Source organism: Sceloporus occidentalis, unplaced genomic scaffold (genome assembly GCF_023333645.1).
Source record: "Sceloporus occidentalis isolate IW3139 unplaced genomic scaffold, rSceOcc1.0.p SCAF_1, whole genome shotgun sequence".
Lineage (NCBI taxonomy): Eukaryota > Metazoa > Chordata > Lepidosauria > Squamata > Phrynosomatidae > Sceloporus > Sceloporus occidentalis.
The window spans coordinates 11,857,577-11,878,589 of NW_028316981.1; the positions used below are offsets into that span (position 1 = coordinate 11,857,577).

General features: G+C 44.4%; 1 protein-coding gene across 2 annotated transcripts; it reads right to left on the bottom strand.

The window, feature by feature from the left end:
- Positions 1-11,734: 11,734 nt before the first annotated feature.
- Positions 11,735-19,944, bottom strand: LOC149320758 (uncharacterized). Of its 2 annotated transcripts, XM_089503202.1 has the most exons (6): positions 19,783-19,944; positions 18,423-18,753; positions 17,375-17,534; positions 16,311-16,396; positions 16,003-16,123; positions 11,735-15,439 (listed from the first exon to the last, which is right to left on the bottom strand). In XM_089503202.1, the coding sequence occupies exons 2-6, from the start codon at positions 18,747-18,749 to the stop codon at positions 13,443-13,445; spliced, it is 2,691 nt and encodes an 896-aa protein (XP_089359328.1). In that variant the 5' UTR covers positions 18,750-18,753; positions 19,783-19,944; the 3' UTR covers positions 11,735-13,442. The 2 variants fall into 2 exon arrangements, with proteins under 2 accessions (XP_089359328.1, XP_089359325.1); XM_089503199.1 differs by lacking the exon at positions 19,783-19,944 and having other exon boundaries at positions 18,423-19,728.
- Positions 19,945-21,013: the final 1,069 nt, after the last annotated feature.

Here is a 21,013-nt window from a genome sequence, read left to right on the forward strand (position 1 = left end):
TATAAATGTATGCTCCGATACCAGATGGAGGAAGAGAGAATTAAAGACAACATGATTAAATGGTCTAGAAATTTTGGATTTGTAATTACACTAGATCAATGGGAAGTCACCTGGAAAAAAAGATTAAAATACACCTGTAGCCAGAGTATTAAAGAAAATTTCTATAAGATCTTCTTTCGCTGGTATCTGACTCCGGTGAGAATTAGTAAAATGTTTAATAATGGTAATAATTTATGTTGGAAGTGCGAAAAAGTCCAGGGCTCGCTTTTTCACAAGTGGTAGACATGTGAAAAGGCAATACAATTTTGGTAAATGATATATTTTGAAATCAAAAAAATTGTGAATATCAAGCTCAAATTCTCTCCTGATGTATTTTTACTTAATGTAATAGATTTTGAGTTGGAAAAAAATGTGGTAAAATACTTTTTTATATGCTATCAGCTGCAAGAATAATATATGCCCAGAACTGGAAATCGAAGATAATCCCAGCCAAAGAAGAATGGATTTATAAACTCCTAGATATGATGGAGATGGACAAGCTTTCAAGAGGTCTTAAAAATGAAAAATACAACATATTTAAAGAAGACTGGATTGATGTCCTCAACTTCCTTAAAAAGAAGTGGGGGAGAGATGTAGTGGTGGGAATAGAACCCCTGTAAGCATTGACTGTATTTGATATCTCTGTTAATTAATCATTGTCAGATCTGAACAAAAATTAGACTAACCTCGACGTCATTTATGTTTAATTTTAAAGTGGAATCTTCTGGCCTGGTGTACCCAAAAACAAAAGCTGTACAGAACTTGCTAGATGTTAAGCATGGTTATAAACCCTTATTTTTGCTTATTTGTTTAAAAGGTAATGTATGATTTAAAGTGTATGAGACTGCTAGCTAGGAAGTAATGAAAGAGGAAGGTAGTATATCTTTAATGCATCAAGCATCTTAAGCTTGGAAATTGAATAATTACTTGTTTTTATTATATATGTATGTTTTTATTTTTTAAAAAACTCAATAAAGACTATATTAAAAAAACAGTTTAAGGGATGCTGATAGTTGGTGGGGACCTTTGTCAGCACCCCCCTTTCTTTGGGTAACCCCTCTCATCCTTGGACAAACTGCAGTTGACAGGACTGCATCCTCCATCAAAGAGAAACAGCCACTGCTGTCTGCCAACATCTTATGCTTCAGGCAAGTGCTTCATTCAGCCTAAGGGTGGGATACAAACACTTAGTACTTTGCACTGACCCTCTGCTTCTACTGAGAGGCAAGAAGGAGCAGCAGACAGAGTGCTGGAAGGGAGGAATCCAGGTATAAACATCCCCAGAGCACCAATTAAAATAAATAAGCAAGGATTTATAGGGTTTTTTTTTGGGGGGGGGGTTGGGCTACGTGGCCATCTTCAGCATTCAGCATTCTCTGAAGATGCCAGGCATAGATGCTGGTGAAACGTCAGGAATAAACTCTTCCAGAACATGGCTACATAGCCTGAAAAACCCACAAAAAAACTATGGATGCCAGCCATGAAAGTCATTGACTTCACAAAACAAGGACTTCTAAGTAGGTTTTGGAAAGAACTTTGAATCCTCAAAGTGCTTGGATGACAGAATTGGGGGCATACTTATCAAATTTGCAGAAGGCACCAAATTAGGAGCAATAGCTAATACTCCAGAGGACAGGATCAAAATTCAAAATGACCTGAATAGACCAGAAAGCTGGGCCAAAGCTAACAAAATTAAATTCAACATGGAGAAATGTAAGGTACTGCACTTAGGCCGGAAAAAATAAAATGCACAGATAGAGGATGGGGGACACCTGGTTTAAGGAGACAACATGTGAAAGGGATCTAGGAGTCCAAGTAGACCACAAGTTGAACATGAGTCAACAGTGCGATGTAGCAGCTAAAAAGGCCAATGCGATTTTAGGCTGCATCAATAGAAGTATAGTGTCTAGATCAAGAGAAGTAATAGTGCCACTGTATTCTGCTCTGGTCAGGCCCCACCTGGAATATTGTGTCCAGTTCTGGGCCCCATAATTCAAAAAGGACATTGAGAAACTGGAGCATGTCCAAAGGAGGGCAACTAAAATGGTGAAAGGTATGGAAACCATGCCCTATGAGGAACGACTCAGGGAGCTGGGTATGTTTAGCCTGGAGAAAAGAAGGTTAAGAGGTGATATGATAGCCTTGTTTAAATATTTGAAGGGATGTCATACTAAGGAGGGAGCAAGCTTGTTTTCTGCTGCTCCAGAAACTAAGACCCGGAGCAATGGATGCAAACTGCAGGAAAAGAGATTCCACCTCAACATTAGGAGGAACTTCCCGACAGTTAAGGGATGTTCAACAGTGAAACAAACTCCCTTGGAGTGTAATGGATTCTCCCTCCTTGGAGGATTTTAAGCAGAGGCTGGATGGCTATCTGTCGTGGATGCTTTGATTGGGATTTCCTGCATGGCAGGGGGTTGGACTGGATGGCTTTTGTGGTCTCTTCCAACTCTATGATTCTATGCTGCCTCCAGTTAGTTAACAATCCTGAGCCTGATGGACCAATGGTCTGACTCAGTATAAAGCAAGTATAGAATCATATTCTCTATTGGTGGTGGTTGTGTGTTTTGTTGTTTTGGTATGCCTTGAGATCACTTCTGACTTATGGAGACCTTAAGGAAGACCTATCATGGGGAAAAGAGAATGTACCTCAACATTAGGAGGAGCTTCCTGACAGTAAGGGCTGTTCGACAGCGGAGCACACTCCTTCCTCGGAGTGTAGTGGAGTCTCCTTCCTTGGAGGTCTTTAAGCAGAGGCTGAATGGCCATCTGTCAGGGATGCTTTGATTGGGATTTCCTGCATGGCAGAATGGGGTTGGACTGGATGACCCTTGTGGTCTCTTCCAACTCTACGATTCAATGGCGGGGTACAGACCGCCGATTTGCGGCGGTCTGCCGCCGCCGCCAGTAGGTCCGCGGGGGAGCCGGAGCCTTCAGACGGCCCGACTCCCGCGCGGACCGAAAAAAGAAGCTCCAAAATGGAGCTTCTTTTCAAGTCGCGCTTGCGACGTAGCGAGGCGCCAGGGGCGCGCTCGCTACGTCAGAAGCGGCGCGACACGTCTGGACGCTGTGCGTCCAGTACGTAAAGATGGCGGCGCCCATGTGGAAGGGGCGCCGCCATCTTGTACGTATTCTATACGTACTAGGGTTAGGGGGGTGCGGAAGCACCGCCCCTTCCTAACCCTAGTACGTATAGAAGACGTACTAAATGGCGGTGTGTATCCCGCCTATGATTCCTTAGGATTTTGCCAAGTTTTGTTCTAAAAGGGTTTGGCCTTGCCTTCCTCTGAGGCTGAGAGAGTGTGACTTGGCAAAGGTCACCTTGTGGGCTTCCATGGCTGAAGGGAATGGGGATTCAAAGCCTGGTCTTCCAGAGCGCTAGTCCTACTCTCAAACCACTATGCTCCATTGCCTCCCTTTCTTGTGTATAGCCAAGAATATTTGGGAGGCTGGGAGTATCTTACAATACTTTGACTGAGAACAGCAAAGGTGGAATATGTAATAGACTTTAAGACCTTTTCAAAACATGCTCTACTTATTTCCAGAAGCAAAAATCCTGCTTCAGCAGAAATAGCCAGAGATGTAGATTGGCTGCTGCTAGACTGTGGAGTGACTTACTAGAGAAGATAGCCAGCTACACTCTCTGCGTTTAAAACAAGACGAAAGACCACTTTCCTCTGATAATCCTATCCAGATGGTTTTTAAATTACGAATGGGAAAGTGTTCATGGGTTGTTTTGCCATGTCTTGGTTTTATATGCTCTTTGAATTGGTAAGTGTCCAATGTGTTCTTGTTCCTGCCTTGATCCAGAGGCCCCAAGAAATATCACATGGAGGTGATGAGAGGTTTCTGGTGCTCTGGAGAGAACGTGAAGAAGTCAGCATTTGGACTACAAGTCCCAGAATCCTCAGCCAGCATCCCCATGTAGTGCTGTGGGATCATGGGAGCTTTGGCTCAATGAAGGACCTTTTCCCAACTCCCACATAGAGAACGGAAGAGGAAACAGATCTGGTTTGAAGGAACTGAAGATGCTGCCAGTTTAGTCCTGTGTGGTTTAGAGTCTGGGCCTCAGACTAAGAAGGCTCTGGTGTTATAGATAACTCTCAATTTGATAATGAAACCACGGGAACCTAGGAACCTGGGGCCTTCTCTCACAAAGCCTGAGGTCCGTGAAGAAACCAGGAATTGGCAAAGGACCCAGAAAGTTGGAAATTCCAAAGTTTTATTCTTAAAACCGGCAAAGAATAATGTCCTCAGTGGATTTCAAAATGCCAAAAACTGAGAGACCCCGAAAAAGACTCAATGGCCTAATCTTATACACAAAGAAAGGTTTTCATCACTTCTCATTGGCCAATTACAATTTAAACATACAGAATTCTTACAATCAAGACAAAGATACATGCGTATATTAAAACTATAGTTTCCACCCATTACTCCTCCCTCAGGAATTCAGCAGCCTTTTAGTAACGTTCCTTTTGAACATAAACAATGTCTCCTTATCTTAAATTGTGTGTATTATGTCTTCCTTGCTGGTGCCAACTTCCCCTACAGGTCATGAGGCACTTTTTGTGACTTTGCTCCAGTTTTCTAGGTTCACGCCTCATTTAAAAAAAATTAATTTTCTCTTAACCCAAGTGACTCCATCTTTCTATTATAACACCACTTCACTGGAGACCAGGGCTCCAATCCTCCCTCGACCAAGTCACACTCTCTCAACCTCAAAGGACGGCAATGGCAGCCCCTTCTGGGCAGCTCTTGCGGAGAAAGCTGCGCTCTCTCAGCCTGAAAGGACGGCAAGGGCAGCCCCTTCTGGGCAGCTCTTGTGGAGAAAGTCACACTCTCTCAGCCTCAAAGGACGGCAAGGGCAGCCCCTTTTGGACAGCTCTTGTGGAGAAAGCCCCACGGTGGGGCCACCATCCGTCGGAAAGGGCTTGGAGGCACAAAACAACCATATCATAGAACTGAAGAGTTGGAAGGGACCACAAGGGCCATCGAGTTCATCCCTGTTCTGCCATGCAGGAACTCTCCGTCAAAGCACTCTCTGTAAGAGATGGCCATCCAGCCTCTGTTTATTCTGCTTCCTTTCTTCTTCATGGCCTTCCTTCCGTATCGGTTGTCATTCTCTTGCCTTTTCTTTTGGGGATGAGAGGGAAGCCCTCTTTGAAGGGTTTCTGTGCCCCAGTTACTTTCATGGAAGGAAGACCGTGAAGAGGAGCAGAAGACACAGACCCTGATCCTCGTCTCCTCAAAACAAAAGGCAGACCAAGCCAACAATATCCTCATGTATCTCACAATGTCTCTATCTATCCATCTATCAATATAGCTCAAACTATCTCTCTTAGAGTATTTATGTCTCAGAATCTCTCTCTCTCATGATATCTTTATCAGAACTGATATATCTAAGAACATATACCCAAAGAGATCCCTTGAGGGGAAGTTGAAAGGCAGGCGCTTTCCTGGAGCTGAGCCTCCTTCCTCAGATGCATTTGGGTCTAAAGGCAAATATTACTCTTGGGTCCAAATGCCTCTGACTTAAATCTAGGGAAGCTCCTGCTGCTGCCCACTCCTTCCTTCCTTCCTTCCTTTCTTTGAGTCTCAAAGGGGCTGCAGGGTCTTCTTCTCTTTAGCTCCTGATTTTACAAACTGACAGAGCTCTGTCTTTGGAGTCTAAGAATAGACCTCTCTCTCTCTCTCTCTGTTTATACATAGCTACTTACCTTCTTCTTACTGGGGCCGGTCACGTGGCCGCCCCCAGCAACGCGACCTTTGCTGGCACCCGCCGGCACTTCTGCTGGCCCTGCGCGTGCCCTGCCGCCCTTTCAGGACCGCGCTCAGAGCTAAGGAGGAGGAGCTCCTCCCCTGAGGCTGAACAGCCCGCCCCTTCTGCAGGGCGGAGCCTGTGAGTGCTGGCAGGGGGCGGGGCAGTTCCAGCCCCAGTCTGCCCCCATTGGCCGGCCAGCCTCAAGAGGAGGAGCTCCTCTCTGTTTGGTCCCCCCAACGAGGGCCTTGCCTCTGCTGAGCCCTTGGTGAGCGAGGAGGAAGGCTGGGGGGCGGAAGGAAAGGGCCATTTCCTGGTGCCAAGGAGGAAGAGGAGGAGGAGGAGGAAGAGGAGGAGGAGGAGGAGGAAGAGGAGGGGGAGGGTGGGCATTTCCAGTATGAATTTTTGTATTTTTAACTGCATTTTTAGTGTATTTTTTCCAATATGTATTTTTCCCGAGTGTATTTTTGGTGCTTTTAATGCTAACAAGGCTGCCTTGTTTTAACAAGGATAGTGATGATGATGATGGTGATGATGATGATGGTGATGTTGCTATCAGTCAGCTTCAGAGGCCTGCGCTCACTGTTTCTGAAGCCAAGACAGTGTGACTTTCCAACGTCTGAAATATGCAAGACGTCATGTTAAATATAAGCCATGTTCAATGCCCAAATGTGCTGTTGTGTGTGTTTTGGAATGAGGAGGGGGTGTTTGGCCAGAAAGGGAAGTACATTTCTGCCATCTGTCTAGGAATGATGCCAAAATGTCCTCCATTTTGAGCATGCCTAAGAAACATGTGTTTATATTAATGCTTTTTTTAAAAAAATTAAGTTGTTCGCATGTCCTCCATTCTAAAAATATGTCCTACATTTGGGGTGTGTGTGTGTAAATTTTGTCCTACATTTGTCCTGGTTTGGAGCTTGACAGTTATGGCAACCCTACCCTCAGTACAATGTATATGTTCTAAATCACAGATAACAATAAACCATACACATTACGAATAACATATAAATGATGAAATAAAAGCTAATAACGACACAAGGCCCAACAGAATACAGGGAAAAATATCCAGTCATACCTGTACTGACCAACCAAAATGCACAATGTACATATACATATATAATTGTATTATATGTGTATATATATATATGTCTAAATCAATTTATAATATGGAATTATAGATGTAGAACTTATAAAGTGTGTGTGTGTGTGTATATATATATATAGAGAGAGAGAGCAGGGGTAGCTGTCTTGGCCATTGAACAAATCCTCCAGTGATCCCTTTATTGGCCAGTCGAAATGCACAATGTACATATACATATACATGTAACATCTTGCCTGATGAATGGAGCTTTATATACTTTATAAATTCTAAATCTGTAATTATATATTATATATTAATATATAATTAAATAGGTATATGGAATATACTCCAACACATTTGAGGTGTGATGCTGGAGAAGAGGGCTGAGGATCCCATGGAGAGCCAAGAAGAAGCCAAACCAATGGGTCCTAGAGCAGATCAAGCCAGAAATCTCTCTGGAAGCCAAGATGGCCAGACTGTTGGAATCTGGCTGTATTCCACCAGATATGTGTTTTCAATGTGTGGGGATGATGGGGGTTGGGATGCTTTTGCTATGGCTAGCTTAGATGTAGCATGTAGGAGCTGAGTGGTACCTGGTGGCTGTTATCTAGTGTCCTTGAAGGCCTCTCTCAGTCTTGGAATGCAAACTTTGAGCATAGAGGGATAGAAGCTACGGGGGAGTGATGGGGGATGAGTAACGGTGAGAAAGAGCTGGGGATTTTGCTGCGCAGGCTTTTGGCTGGGAGTGGAGTAGAAACACTTGGGGTTTTGTGTATTGCTTTGGCTGGGAGGGGTCAGTCTCAGCTTAAACGCTGAATGGAGTGGAATTGCTGATCTTGGAGCTATCAATAATGTTCTGTTTATTCTTCATAAAGCTGACTTGTTGATTGTCCTGGATTCTGGCCCCACATTCTGATACCAACTGAGGCTGCCTTCTTTGGCCACATCATGAGGAAGAGGCAGGGCTCACTGGGAAACAACGGAGTTTATCACACGGGAGGAATTTCTCTTAATTTTGAATGAAAAGAAAGTGGGGCCAGAACACATTCATATTTATTTGCTAGTTCAGCTAATTTACGTGAATTAGAATTGCATTCGAACTGACTTCCCATTGCCCGAAAATAACTTGCCTTTGCCCAAAATTGTGTGTGATCACCTCTCACGCAATAACGTAAAACCCCATGATTGCGTTCGGACTGACTTCCCATTGCTCGAAATTGCAAGTGGGAGTCTATCACGGAAAAACATTAAACCCCATGATTGCATTCAGATTGCCATTGGGTTATACTTCCAATTTCCCTTGTCTGATAACGTCCAATGCTAGGAAAGTTGGAGGGAAGCTGAAACAGAGGAAGGCCCCATGCCAGATGGAGGGACCCTGTGCCAAGAAAACCCCATGATATAGCCTTAGGGGCAATATAGCCTGGAACAGATTTGAAGGTGTACAACAATCATATATATATATATATATATATATATATAGAGAGAGAGAGAGAGAGAGAGAGAGAGAGAATGAATATATATGGAGAGCCCATTAGGCTAAAGGCCTTGTAAAACTACAACTCCCAGGATTCTACAGAATGGCACCACAGCACTTAAAGTACTGTCAAGCTGACTTCACATAAAATAGTTTTAGTTTTTACTTGATGATTGAGATACAACTATTAACATCCCATCTATATTATATGAGAGAAATAGATTTGAATCAAACATATAAGATTTAATAAACAAGTTAAACTTATAACATATGCTGGACTTAGTTATTTTAAACAGTATTTTTTCTGGCTCTGATAAAACTATCAAAATGGCTAAGTATTCTGTTTAATAAATAAGTAAATAACTAAATAATGAACTAGACTTGTATTATAATAGCAATTAAGTTGGACAAGAGAAGCATCAAAGACTGCACTGGAAGTCAAGGACAACTTTGCAAAGAGGGAGGCAAAGCAGTTTTTGGAGCCAACTAATAAGAGAGCTCCATCCTCATTAAATGTTAAGGACACCTTTTTTATTTGAGTTACTGAAAGTTCAAAAGGAGGGTGATTTAAAGTTCACACCAAAATCTAACTCAGCATGCCTAATAAATCGGATGAATATTGGTAAACACACCCAGGAATGTATCATGACTAATTTAAATGGTCATGAGATGTATGATGAGATATGTTCTGGGTGGAGTTTTTACATACTTGAAAAGGCGGTCTTCAAATTGATCACGTCTAGATCCGGCCAATGAAAACTGAGATAAAAATACTGTAACAGAAAATGTCTTATAAATACTGTGTAAAACCTCAGGCGGTGTGGCTCCTTGCCTGAGACACTCCTTCTTGCAAGACTGTAAGTAATAAGTTGGAAATTGCTGCTTCACTTGTTTTCTCCTGATTAATTTGATTTGGTACTTTGGTACTTAGAAAAAATCTATACCTCCCTCACATTATACAGGAAATGTTTTATATCCTTGTTAACCTGCTCATCCTCACTATGATGACACTGGTGTAGGAGACGGTTACTAAAGGATTATGCTTTTAATCAAATATGTTCAGGTTATATTCTGAATATATTGTCACCCATCCCAACTTAATTACATAATGAAATCCAGGCAAGACTTAATTACATAATAGGATCTAGTTGTCTAAACTATGAACATATATGTATATATTTTGATGGATTATAATACATTAAGATGCCATGCGTTATTTGTATTATTTGTATTAATGTCTTGAACTATCTGTGGCCTGTTACAGACTGCCAAAATAAAGCTGCTTCTGGTCTCTTTGGAGGTATGCTGTTTAAATGATGCATGCATCCTAAGAATCTGGAAGCTGCACCAAAGCTGCACTCCAGTCCTTAGGAATGGAGTGTGACTTTGGTGCGACCTCTGGACTCTTAGGACCCATGCATCATTTAAATAGCATACCTCCAAAGAGACCCAAAGCAGCTTTATTTTGGTAACAGGCCTGTGATTGCTAATTTTGGCTGTTTGTAAGAACTGGCCATGTGCCATAAATAAACTTCATTCATTCATTCATATACAGAATTATGTATTGTATAAAAAATTACTGTATGGATTTTAATTATAAAATTTTTAATTAAAAAAATGATGGAGACATGCCATTAAAGTGGTGTCCAACTCCATTCTTTCTGGGTCTAGCCCTCTTTGCAGAAGTGCAGGAGGCGAGTATGGAAAGAGCCATTCCTCAAATATTTCAGATGAAGGTGGTTTGGGGCAAAAGCAAAGCAGAAAAGCCTCCACTAGACCTACAGACTACAGATTTCAGGGGTCTCATGTGGGTCAGGGATGGAGACCCTCGTCTCTGGGGAAAGGACAGCAGGAGCCCTCTCTGTATGACCTGGCATCCCTCTCTTGCCTGGAATTCCCTGCATGGTTTCATATTGATGTTCCTGGGCATCCAAGTAATTTTGACATATGGCCACTCGAAGGTGCAGGGCTTTCTGGGGTTGGGAGTGTGTGGGTCTCCCAGTGGGTTTCCATGGCTGAGCTGGGAATCAGACCCTTGTCTCCAGAGGAGACCCTTGTCTCTTACACTCAAACCCTTCTGCCACACTGGCTCTCGCTTCCATATTTATTCGTTCTTTCTGTGGTGTGCCTTCAAGTAGTTTCTGACTCATCCTACAATGAGATTTTCTTGGCAAGAGTTGTTCAGAGGAGGTTTGCCATTGCCATCCTCTGAGGCTGAGAGCGCGTGACTTGCCAAAGGTCATACACTGGGTTCAATGGCTGAGCTGGGAGCCGAACCCTGGCCTCCAGAGTCATAGTCTCACACTCAAACCACCATGCCATGCTGGCTCTCTTTCTATTTTCCAAAGACACTTGTTCTTTTAAACTGGTTTTCATACAATGCACTTTTTTCAGTGTTGCATTATTTTAGCTCTATTCTCTTTGAAACTGTATTGTCAGCAACCTTGAAAGGGGAGTGACTAAAATGGTGAAAGGTCCAGAAACATGCCTTATGACCTATGAATTTGCTCAGTTCTTGCAAACTCAGGCAGCCAATCTTTCCTTGATTGAATCTATTCGCTTGGAATGGGCTCTTCCTTTTTTCTTACTTCCTTCAACTTTGCAAAACAAGTCCCATAATCTCATGATATATCCAAAGGAAGACAACCTCAGTTTAGTCACCTTCACTTCTAATGAGAGTCCGGGCGAGATTTGCTCTAAGCCCCATTTATTTGTTTTCTTAGCTGACCATGGTATCCACAGAAATCTTCTGGAGCAAAGCATTTTGAATGAGTTGATTTTCATTCTCTCGGTTTTTCCTCATTGTCCATCTTTCATAACCATTGATGGAAATGGGAAATATTATGGCCTGGATTATCCTGACTTTGGTATATACTTATATCTATTTATGCTTTAGGATGTTATTCCTTCGTGGCTGCTTTTCCCAGTCCTGGGGATTTGAAGGGACGGCACGATGTTGCCTCTTTCCTAGTTGGATTGGGGATGCAGCAACTGCAAGCCACAGCCCGGATCTGGCCTTTCTGGAGCGCAAAAGGAACCACAAAGGCAGCTCCTTTTTGCACCCTGGAAAGGGTGCCATAGCCACACTGCCGCAGCCTGGCAACATTCTTTGGTGCCAGAGGAGCACCATGATGCCACGCGCCATATGGAGCAGAATGTGGCGTTATGGTGCCCTGGGGCAGAGTCAGGGCGTGTGTCATCTGGAACAGGGAAAAGGATCATCCTAGGATGTCCCTTATTCTCTTAGCGTCAGGGCAAGTGCAACACAGGCAGCCATGGGCCTCTGCGGAAAGGCTCTGCCAGGTAAAAGCAGGGCACAGGGCCCATTTGGGCTGCACTTTCCAAGGCATCCACAGCCACAGAGTGAGTTCTCCTGAGGCACCTGCTCACTCTGCTGGTCTCCTTCGCCAGCCTAGGAAGGCAGTGAATGAATTTTACTATGAGAATTAAATGGATACTGATAAAGACAGAATGGGTAAAGATGTAAGGCTGGATACCTGGCTCCTCTAAACAAATTCAAGGCTCCAAGGCCAGAGGAATGACATCCAAGATCATTAAAAGAACTGGCAGAAGTAATCTCAGAGCCACATGTAATAATCTTTGATATTTCTAGGAGAATAGGAGAGGACCCAACAGACTGGAGGAGGACAAATGTTGTTCAAAGAAAAAAAAGGAGGGGGAGAACATAGACACTTACGATGAAGCAAGGTTGTTTTTTTGCTGCTCGAGACATATAGGCTCAAACAAGTGTCAAGGGTTAAAAGCCAGCAAACTAAAAAATGCTTAGATGTGTGTGTCTGACCATGAGCATGCAGCACCAGAAGGACAAGGCTAATCAGCCACAACTGATGTTCATAGGCAGAAGGTTACTCTGCTTGCCTATTGCAGAAAAGTCTGGATGGTGAAACATGTGTCTGCATTTTTGCTTGCGTCTTCAACCCTCTGGCACGGGAAGCCTCTCCTTCGACTCTGCAACCTCCCGCCGTTCGCGTACTCCAGAGCTCTGGTAATCTTTTCTTTTTGGAAGAACTGGATCCTCCCTATCCTGTAGCTTACTTTTTCAGCTTTAATTAATGTTTTGTTTAGGGGGAACCACCGCACGGAGATATTACCTCTCGGACTCTTTGTTCCTGGACTGCAGCCGCATAGACTAGTCCAGAGCAGGAGCTGAGAAGAAGAAGCCGAGAGGGGAGTGAGCCGGTTCTTCAAGACTCAGGAAGCCCTTTGGTTTAGAAGGAGAGAGTGGGCCACCACTTGGAATCATAGACTTGGAAGGGACCACAAATGCCATCCAATCCATCGTCCAAATTGATTTACAGAAATCAAGTGTCATTTGATGGCCCATGAGACTCCTTCAAACTTTATATGATGGTTTGATGGATTGATACTCCTACTATGTAGGAAGACGCAATGAAGCCCCCCTGACAGATGGCCACCCAGCCTCTGTTTCAGAACCTCTAAAGAAAGAGATTACAATACACACCAATTTAACCTGTTCCACTGTTGAATAGCCTCTGGAAATTCTTCTTCTTCCTAACGTTTAGGTGGAATCTATCTCCCAAAGTCTGAATCTAATGTCCTAGTTGTCAGGAACTGCTGAGCCCAATAGGCAATGGCAGAAAAACTGCTGGGCTCATAAACCAATTCTGGAATATAGCAGAGTAGCTGACAAATTTGCAGAAACGTGGTTCACAGTCCTCAGTGAAGATAACAGGCACTGGATGTCTTCCAGAAGTGAAGGAACTGCAAGGATCTCGGGAACTCTCCAGCAATCGCTGCTGCTCCAGCTCCAGCTGAATAAACGATTAGAGAAGCCAAGCTCCCAAAAGTGTTATCTTTATTTACAGAGTGCTAACCATAAATCACCAATGCTACTACTCAGATCAAACAAATACCAACTCCTACTCAAACCCACAAGCAATTACTGGAAGCCCTTGAGTTTATATACACACCAGACCATGCGGTCTCACAAACTCAGCCACTTCCTATCCCACACTGTAAAGTGCCCTCCTGTCCATGCAGACACATGTTTCACAATCCAGACTTTGCTGCAATAGGCAAGCAGAGTGACCTTGTGCCAATGAGCATCAGCTGTGGCTGTGAGTTTTTTGGTGATGAGTGAAGTCTCTTTTCACAATGAAACCTTTCCCACACTCCAGGCATTTAAAGAGTTTCTCTCCTGTGTGAGTGACTTGATGACGAGTGAGGTCTGTCTTCCGAGCGAAACCTTTTCCACACTCCAGGCATTTAAAGGGTTTATCTCCTGTGTGAGTTTTTTGATGATATGTGAGTTGTGTTTTCTGAGCGAAACCTTTTCCACACTCCAGGCATTTAAAGGTTTTCTGTCCTGTGTGAGTTACTTGGTGACGAGTGATGTGTGCCTTCTGAGCGAAATCTTTTCCACACTCCAGGCATTTAAAGGGTTTCTCTCCTGTGTGAATTGCTTGGTGACGCAAGAGGTGTGTCTTCCGAGGGAAGCTTTTTCCACACTCCAGACATTTAAAGGGTTTCTCTCCGGTGTGAGTTTTTTGATGATATGTGAGTTGTGTCTTCCAAGCGAAACCTTTTCCACACTCCAGGCATTTAAATGGTTTCTCTCCTGTGTGAGTTACTTGGTGACGAGTGAGGTCTGCCTTCTGAATGAAACCTTTTCCACACTCCAGGCATTGAAAGGGTTTCTCTCCTGTGTGAGTTACTTGGTGACGAGTGAGGTCTGCCTTCTGAATGAAACCTTTTCCACATTCCAGGCATTTAAATGGTTTTTCTCCTGTGTGAGTTGCTTGGTGAAAAGAGAGACGTGTCTTCTGAGTGAAACCTTTTCCACACTCCAGGCATTTGAAGAGCTTCTCTCCTGTGTGAGTTGCTTGGTGACGAGTGAGCTCTGTCTTTTGAGCGAAACCTTTCCCACATTCCAAGCATTTAAAGGGTTTATCTCCTGTGTGAGTTACTTGGTGAAAAGAGAGACGTGTCTTCCAAGTGAAGCCTTTTCCACACTCCAGGCATTTAAAGGGTTTCTCTCCTGTGTGAGTTGCTTGGTGAAAAGAGAGGTGTGTCTTCCGAGCGAAACTTTTTCCACATTCCAGGCATTTAAAGGGTTTTTCTCCTGTGTGAGTTACTTGGTGAAAAGAGAGGTGTGTCTTCCGAGCAAAACTTTTTCCACATTCCAGGCATTTAAAGGGTTTCTCTCCTGTGTGAGTTACTTGGTGACGAGTGAGGTCTCTCTTCTGAGAGAATTTTTTTCCACACTCCAGGCATTTAAAGGGCTTTTCTCCTGTGTGAGTTGCTTGGTGAAAAGAGAGGTGTGTCTTCCGAGTGAAACTTTTTCCACACTCCAGGCATTTAAATTGTTTCTCTCCTGTGTGAGTCACTTGGTGACGAGTGAGGTTTGTCTTCTGAACGAAACCTTTTCCACACTCCAGGCATTTAAATGGTTTCTCTCCTGTGTGAGTCACTTGGTGACGAATGAGGACTGGCTTCTGAGCAAAACCTTTTCCACACTCCAGGCATTTAAATGGTTTCTCTCCTGTGTGAGTCACTTGGTGACGAATGAGGACCGGCTTCTGAGCGAAACCTTTTCCACATTCCAGGCATTTAAAGGGTTTCTCTCCTGTGTGAACTGCTTGGTGAAAAGAGAGGTGTGTCTTCCGAGCGAAACCTTTTCCACACTCCAGGCATTTGAAGGGTTTCTCTCCTGTGTGAGTTACTTGGTGACGAGTGAGGACTGTCTTCTGAGCGAAACCTTTCCCACATTCCAGGCATTTGAATGGCCTCATTCTTCTGTTAACATGTTTAACTGAAATAAAACTGGAGTTGTTTGCACACTCACCACCTTTGATTGATTTCCCTTTTGTCTGGATTCTCCTGCAAAGAGTAAGAGTTGCTTTAGAACTGAAACTTCTGTCATGTGCAAGGCAAAGATATTTACTTCTTTTCTTTTGTTTCTCTATTGTTCCTTGGATAGTGGTTCTCCTCTCGTTTTCTGTGCCAGTTTTTCTTTCCTTCTCTTTTACCTGTTTGAACAGGTCTCTTTGCATCAATGCTTGCCATGGCTTCTCTTTACACTCTTTCAGTTGCCCATCACTGCCTGGAAGGGAGAGAAAGTACTGCTCAGAAAAAAATGTATATCAGAAAACCTCATAAATAGAGATGGGACTCCAGAACCTCTCCATTGGTTCTCCTAAGAGTTAAGTTCGCTTTCATGGAAAGCAGGCAGCCTTAAGGATAAGGCAGCCACTTCCTCCAGATCTGGCCCTCCCCTCCCTTGAAGGCTCTCTCTCTGTATCCATTTTCAGAGGATTCAGTGGGAAGAACTGGACTAAGTGGGAGCAAGGAAGCAAGATGTGGCTGATTTCTACTTCCACTTTCTCACTTGCCCTTAATCTAATCTTTCACTTCATGTTTAATGGTGGTTGGATGGGGCCACAGTGGCAATTGGAGGAGGCAAACCAGGCCCTTGGTGCAGGGATACAGCTAGTGAAGCCCTCCCCTCACCACCCAGTGGTTGCTTGGCCAAAGAGGCCAGAGACATAAGCACCGCTGAAAGAAAACCACTCAGCCTGCTGTAATCTTTCAAGATTGAAGAAGAACCCTCAGGGATACTTTTCAGCACTTCTAAGCTGCACAATCCCAAGAAAGAGGAAGCCTTACTCAGAGGGGACAGGGCCCCCAGAATCTCCTCCATCACTTCCCGACGAAGGGCCTTTTGGCCTGGATCCAGCAGGGCCCACTCCTCCTCTGTGAAATCCACAGCCACATCCTCAAAGGTCACCTGCAGAAAGAGAAAATTAATTCTTTCAGGTTGCTCAGGAAAACTGAAATGCTTACAGCATGCCATCCAAAGGCTCCTTACAGTGGCAACTTGTGATGGAAGCAAACGGAAAGAACAATGAGTTTTCAAACGGAGATAGGCACCCAACCCAGCCCTTCGTTGGCTCACTTGAGATCCTTTTCCTTACCTGATCTAGCCTCCCAGAAGGTGTTCTGAGTCCATCAGGGTGAAGAGATGTCCTTGTACACTTAGGTTCAGTCCTTATGCTGCCTCCTGGGAGGAAGGAAAAAAAAAAGGGAAGAGTATTTCTAACACTTCTCTCTCTTTCCAGTCCCACCTACATGTGCAAATGCAGCATACACCATTTCCCACTCCAGGCTTAACTGAATCCTGAATATCTATGCTTCTTCTGTGCTCCTTTACTATCTTCCTAGTGCCAATCTTGCTTTTAATAGTTAGCTACAAAGCGGATGAGGAAGAACAGGAAGGCTGGTCAGGCATTAAAAGTTCTTCTAAAATATACTTCACTGTCAGAGGCTTTGTTAACTTGAGGTATATGCCTGTAATTTCAAAGTGCTAGTTAGGTTATAATAATAATAATAATATGTTTTATTTATAAACCGCTATTCCAAATAGATCATAGCGGTGTACAAGAAAATTATAAAACAGTACAAGAAAAATCTACAATTAAGATACACTGTATCTTCAGGCTAGCCCCTGATGACATTGGGCCAGCCTGTTCTCTCCCTCAACGGCCGAAAGAAGACAGTTATGGAGGGAGGGCACTCAGTCTTCAGGCTAGCCCCTGATGACGCTGGGCCAGCCTGTTCTCTCCCTCAACGGCCGAAAGATGACAGTTATGGAGGGAGGGCACTCAGTCTTCAGGCTAGCCCCTGATGACGTTGGGTCAGCCTGTTCTCTCCCTCAACGGCCGAAAGATGACAGTTATGGAGGGAGGGCACTCAGTCTTCAGGCTAGCCCCTGATGACGCTGGGCCAGCCTGTTCTCTCCCTCAACGGCCGAAAGATGACAGTTATGGAGGGAGGGCACTCAGTCTTCAGGCTAGCCCCTGATGACGCTGGGCCAGCCTGTTCTCTCCCTCAACGGCCGAAAGATGACAGTTATGGAGGGAGGGCACTCAGTCTTAAAAAATATATAAAAAGGTCCAAGTGCTGCAATTGATAGAGTCTAGATATTTCAGGCATATTTGAGAGATGGAGTCAGAGAGGAAACTACCCTCTTAGCCCTTACTCCTTGAGGAGGACATTCTTTCTCCACTCAGCTCAACTCCACGTGGTGTACTGGAGCATTCTTCCTGCGTGATCCACTTTGGCTGCTGTCTTTGACTGGATTCAGAAGGACTCTTCTCCTTCTCAGCCAACTCTTTCACAAACAAGACCTGCAGCAGAAGCTGAAAAGGGGAGGGAGGGGAAAGAGAGAATAATTTGTTAGCACTGTGAGAAAAACTGATTCCATACGCAGAAGACTGCCAGCCAGGAAAAGAAATGCCACGGCCAAGTCTGGAAGCAGCTGGAGACACCAACTCCTGCTCCTGAATAGAGTTTCACTCACGACTGCTGAGGTTCTTCAAAGAGGCATTCAATCTTAGGAGCTTTTCGCTTTACTCTCTTAAAAGGGGGCTAGGGAGCTGTAAATACTATGCCTGCCTGCTGCTGCATTTTGGGGTTTGTAGTTCAGTAAGGCTTAAGAGCTCTCTGGATGAATAGTCTAAATGCCCCTTCCTAAACACTCTGATCTGCCTTTTGACTGACCAGCAGCCCCTTTTTCTTCAGAGACATAGCTATGTAAGTCTGAAATATCAGTTTGCAAAGGGATCTTCTGGCACCTTTGAGACTAATTGCACAAAAGACATTGTAGCATAAGCTTTCATAGATTTGGTTTATATTCTCAAATCTACCAGAATTTATCTTACAACTTTTTCACAGTTAATCCAAAGGTGCTACAAGATCACTTTGCATACCCACTTTTTTGTTTACATTAAGCCTCAGTTTGCTCAAGAATTATCAAAATCCCTTTCAAAGAAATAGTGATGCCCTAGAATATGGCCAGATGAAAATATCTCACCTGCTCCTCTTCCTACTCCAGACGGAGCTTTACAGGACATAACCAGCACAATGAACTGGTCCTGGAGCTGAATCAATAACCAGCAAACCTGTTTCTAAAGGGAGTCATGGGTTTCCTATAATCCTGTAAAACCATGTCTTCCACGTACAATACCATCCAAAATCTAAATCATAATCATAAACATATTCATAATATCCCCTCCAAATGTGCTCACCTGCTCCTCTCCCTGCTTCTCCTCCTCTGCCTGGCTCAGGAGGAAGCCCTCCGCCAAGGCCACTGCTTGGGAAGTTTTCTCCGCTCCACACTCTCGAACCCAGCTCCCCATCTTTGGGGGAAGGACGGCCAGGAACTGCTCCAGGATCACCAGGTCCATCATCTCAGCCTTGGTGTGTCTCTCTGGCTTCAGCCACTGACAGCAGAGATTGTGGAGCTGGCTGCAAACCTCCCGGGGCCCCAAAGCCTCCTCCTGGAAGACAAACTGCCTGAAGTGCTGGCACTGGACCTCAGAACTGAGCATCTTCTCCCCAAAGCTCCTCTGCATGGCTCTACCCAAAAGAAGCATGGAAAACGAGAGATCATGTGAATGAACTGTTCTGAAGATTCTCTTGAGAGATCTTTTACAACTAAATCCACATCGCTCATATTTTCAGTTCAGCATCTTTCCACTTGGTCTGTCCCTATTGCCTTTCCTCTTGCCCCCTTTTAGCACATCTCTGTCAGCAACAATGGTGTTGCTTTTTTATCTTTCTATATTGCTTGCAAGACATTTTGCAACCTTAAGTAAAGGACAAGGTGGCACCTCATGTCAGTACACCCTGCAATGTATTTGGGGTCTCCATATTTTCATATCTGGAGCCAACAAAGGAGAAGCCAACTCGGTCCACCTGCCCTCTGCCCTCTTCCAGCCTGGGGCTGTCCTCATCCAATCACTGCTTTTGTCCAGAATCCCAATGTCTTTTCCTAGGTCTTTGTTACCTTGCAAGGTAGCCCACACCTTGAGGGTAGGATCTCAGATATCAATCTTGGTCCCAAAACCTGGCTCCCTCGTGGGCATAGAGAGAATCTCCCTCTCATTGTCTCACCCTCAGACCACAGTCTGAACCTCTCCCAATGTCCATGGTCTCCTCTTGGGACAAGGAATTATCACCCCTCTGCACCTCTCAAACTCCACTTTCCAGTTTCCAGATTGCCATTTTGTTTCGCTCTCAATGCTGTATATGTTTGAATTCTTATCGTGTTTCATTGCACTCTTGCATATTTATTAATAAAACCTTCTTCATTCACCCAGACATGGAGCCCTCCTCAGGGAGTTCTGGTATACACAGATGTAAATGATCCTAAAGGTACCCATTCTCTTCCAAGCTTAGGAGAAATCTCTCAACATTTTAAGTGATGCTGATAGTTGGTGGGGACCTTTGTCAGTACCCCACTTTCTTTGAATAACACCTCTCTTCCTTGGAGAACCTGCAGTTGACACGACTGCATCCTCCATCAAAGAGAAAGTGCTTCTGCTATCTACTAACATTTGGTGCTTCAGGTAAATGCTTCATTCAGCCTAAGAATGGGTTACAAACCCTTAGTACTTTACACTTGTTGGGATATAGAGTTCCAAGGAAAATGTAAATGTGGGTTTTGATAGTGTCCAGGCATTAAAGGGTTTCTGTGAGCCATGGTGATTGGGCATTTAAACAGTGCATCATTGCGATGTTGATCCAACTGGCAACAACCAGAGTTCCAACTGTTAATTATCAACTGTCACTGAGTGCGATTGACACAGTGTGTGCCTCAGAGTGGGTTGTTACATGTTTGGATGGTGGATGGTGTCAATATATATAGTCTTGTATACAGTGGAATTTCTTCTATGAATAAAAGCCTCATCTGAGAGAAAATTACAGTGTCCCTTTGCTCACTGAGAAAGCGACAGGTGTTTCTCCAGCTCACAAGCTACTGACGAAGGTGGAAAATCTGGTGCCAAACGTTGAGGTGTTGCTTCACATGCTGCGCAACATCAAAAGTGTTTTAACAGCACTGGCCCACAGGTTCTACTGAGAGGCAAGAGGGCACAGCAGACAGAGCACTGGAAGGGAGGAATCCAGGTATAAACTCCCTTACGAGTGCCAATTTAAATAAATAACATAATTAAACAAGCCCCTTCTGGACACATCTTGCGGAGAAAGTCACACTCTCTCAGCCTCAAAGGAGGCCAATGGCAGCCCCTTTGGGCAGCTCTTGCGGAGAAAGCCGCCCTCTCTCAGCCTGAAAGGAGGGCAAAGGCAGCCCCTTCTGGGCAGCTCTTGCGGAGAAGCGCACGCTCTTTCAGCCTGAAAGGAGGGCAAGGGCAGCCCCTTCTGGGCAGCTCTTGCGGAGAAAGCCGCGCTCTCTCAGCCTGAAAGGAGGGCAAAGGTAGCCCCTTCTGGGCAGCTCTGAGGATCCCATGGAGAGCCAAGAAGAAACCAAACCAATGGGTCCTAGAGCAGATCAAGCCAGAAATCTCTCTGGAAGCCAAGATGGCCAGACTGTTAGAATCTGGCTGTATTCCACCAGATATATGTTTTCAGTGTGTGGGGATGATGGGGGTTGGGATGCTTTTGCTATGGCTAGCTTAGATGTAGCATGTAGGAGCTGAGTGGTACCTGGTGGCTGTTATCTAGTGTCCTTGAAGGCCTCTCTCAGTCTTGGAATGCAAACTTTGAGCATAGAGGGATAGAAGCTACGGGGGAGTGATGGGGGATGAGTAACGGTGAGAAAGAGCTGGGGATTTTGCTGCGCAGGCTTTTGGCTGGGAGTGGAGTAGAAACACTTGGG

Coding starts and splice junctions, on each gene's coding strand:
- LOC149320758 (XM_089503199.1), bottom strand. CDS start 18,770: ATGCTTCTTTTGGGTAGAGCCATGCAGAGGAGCTTTGGGGAGAAGATG. Junction 17,535..18,422: donor AGAAGCAGGGAGAGGAGCAG/GTGAGCACATTT, acceptor TCCCCTTTTCAG/CTTCTGCTGCAGGTCTTGTT. Junction 15,440..16,002: donor GGGGGCCCTGTCCCCTCTGA/GTAAGGCTTCCT, acceptor TCTCCCTTCCAG/GCAGTGATGGGCAACTGAAA.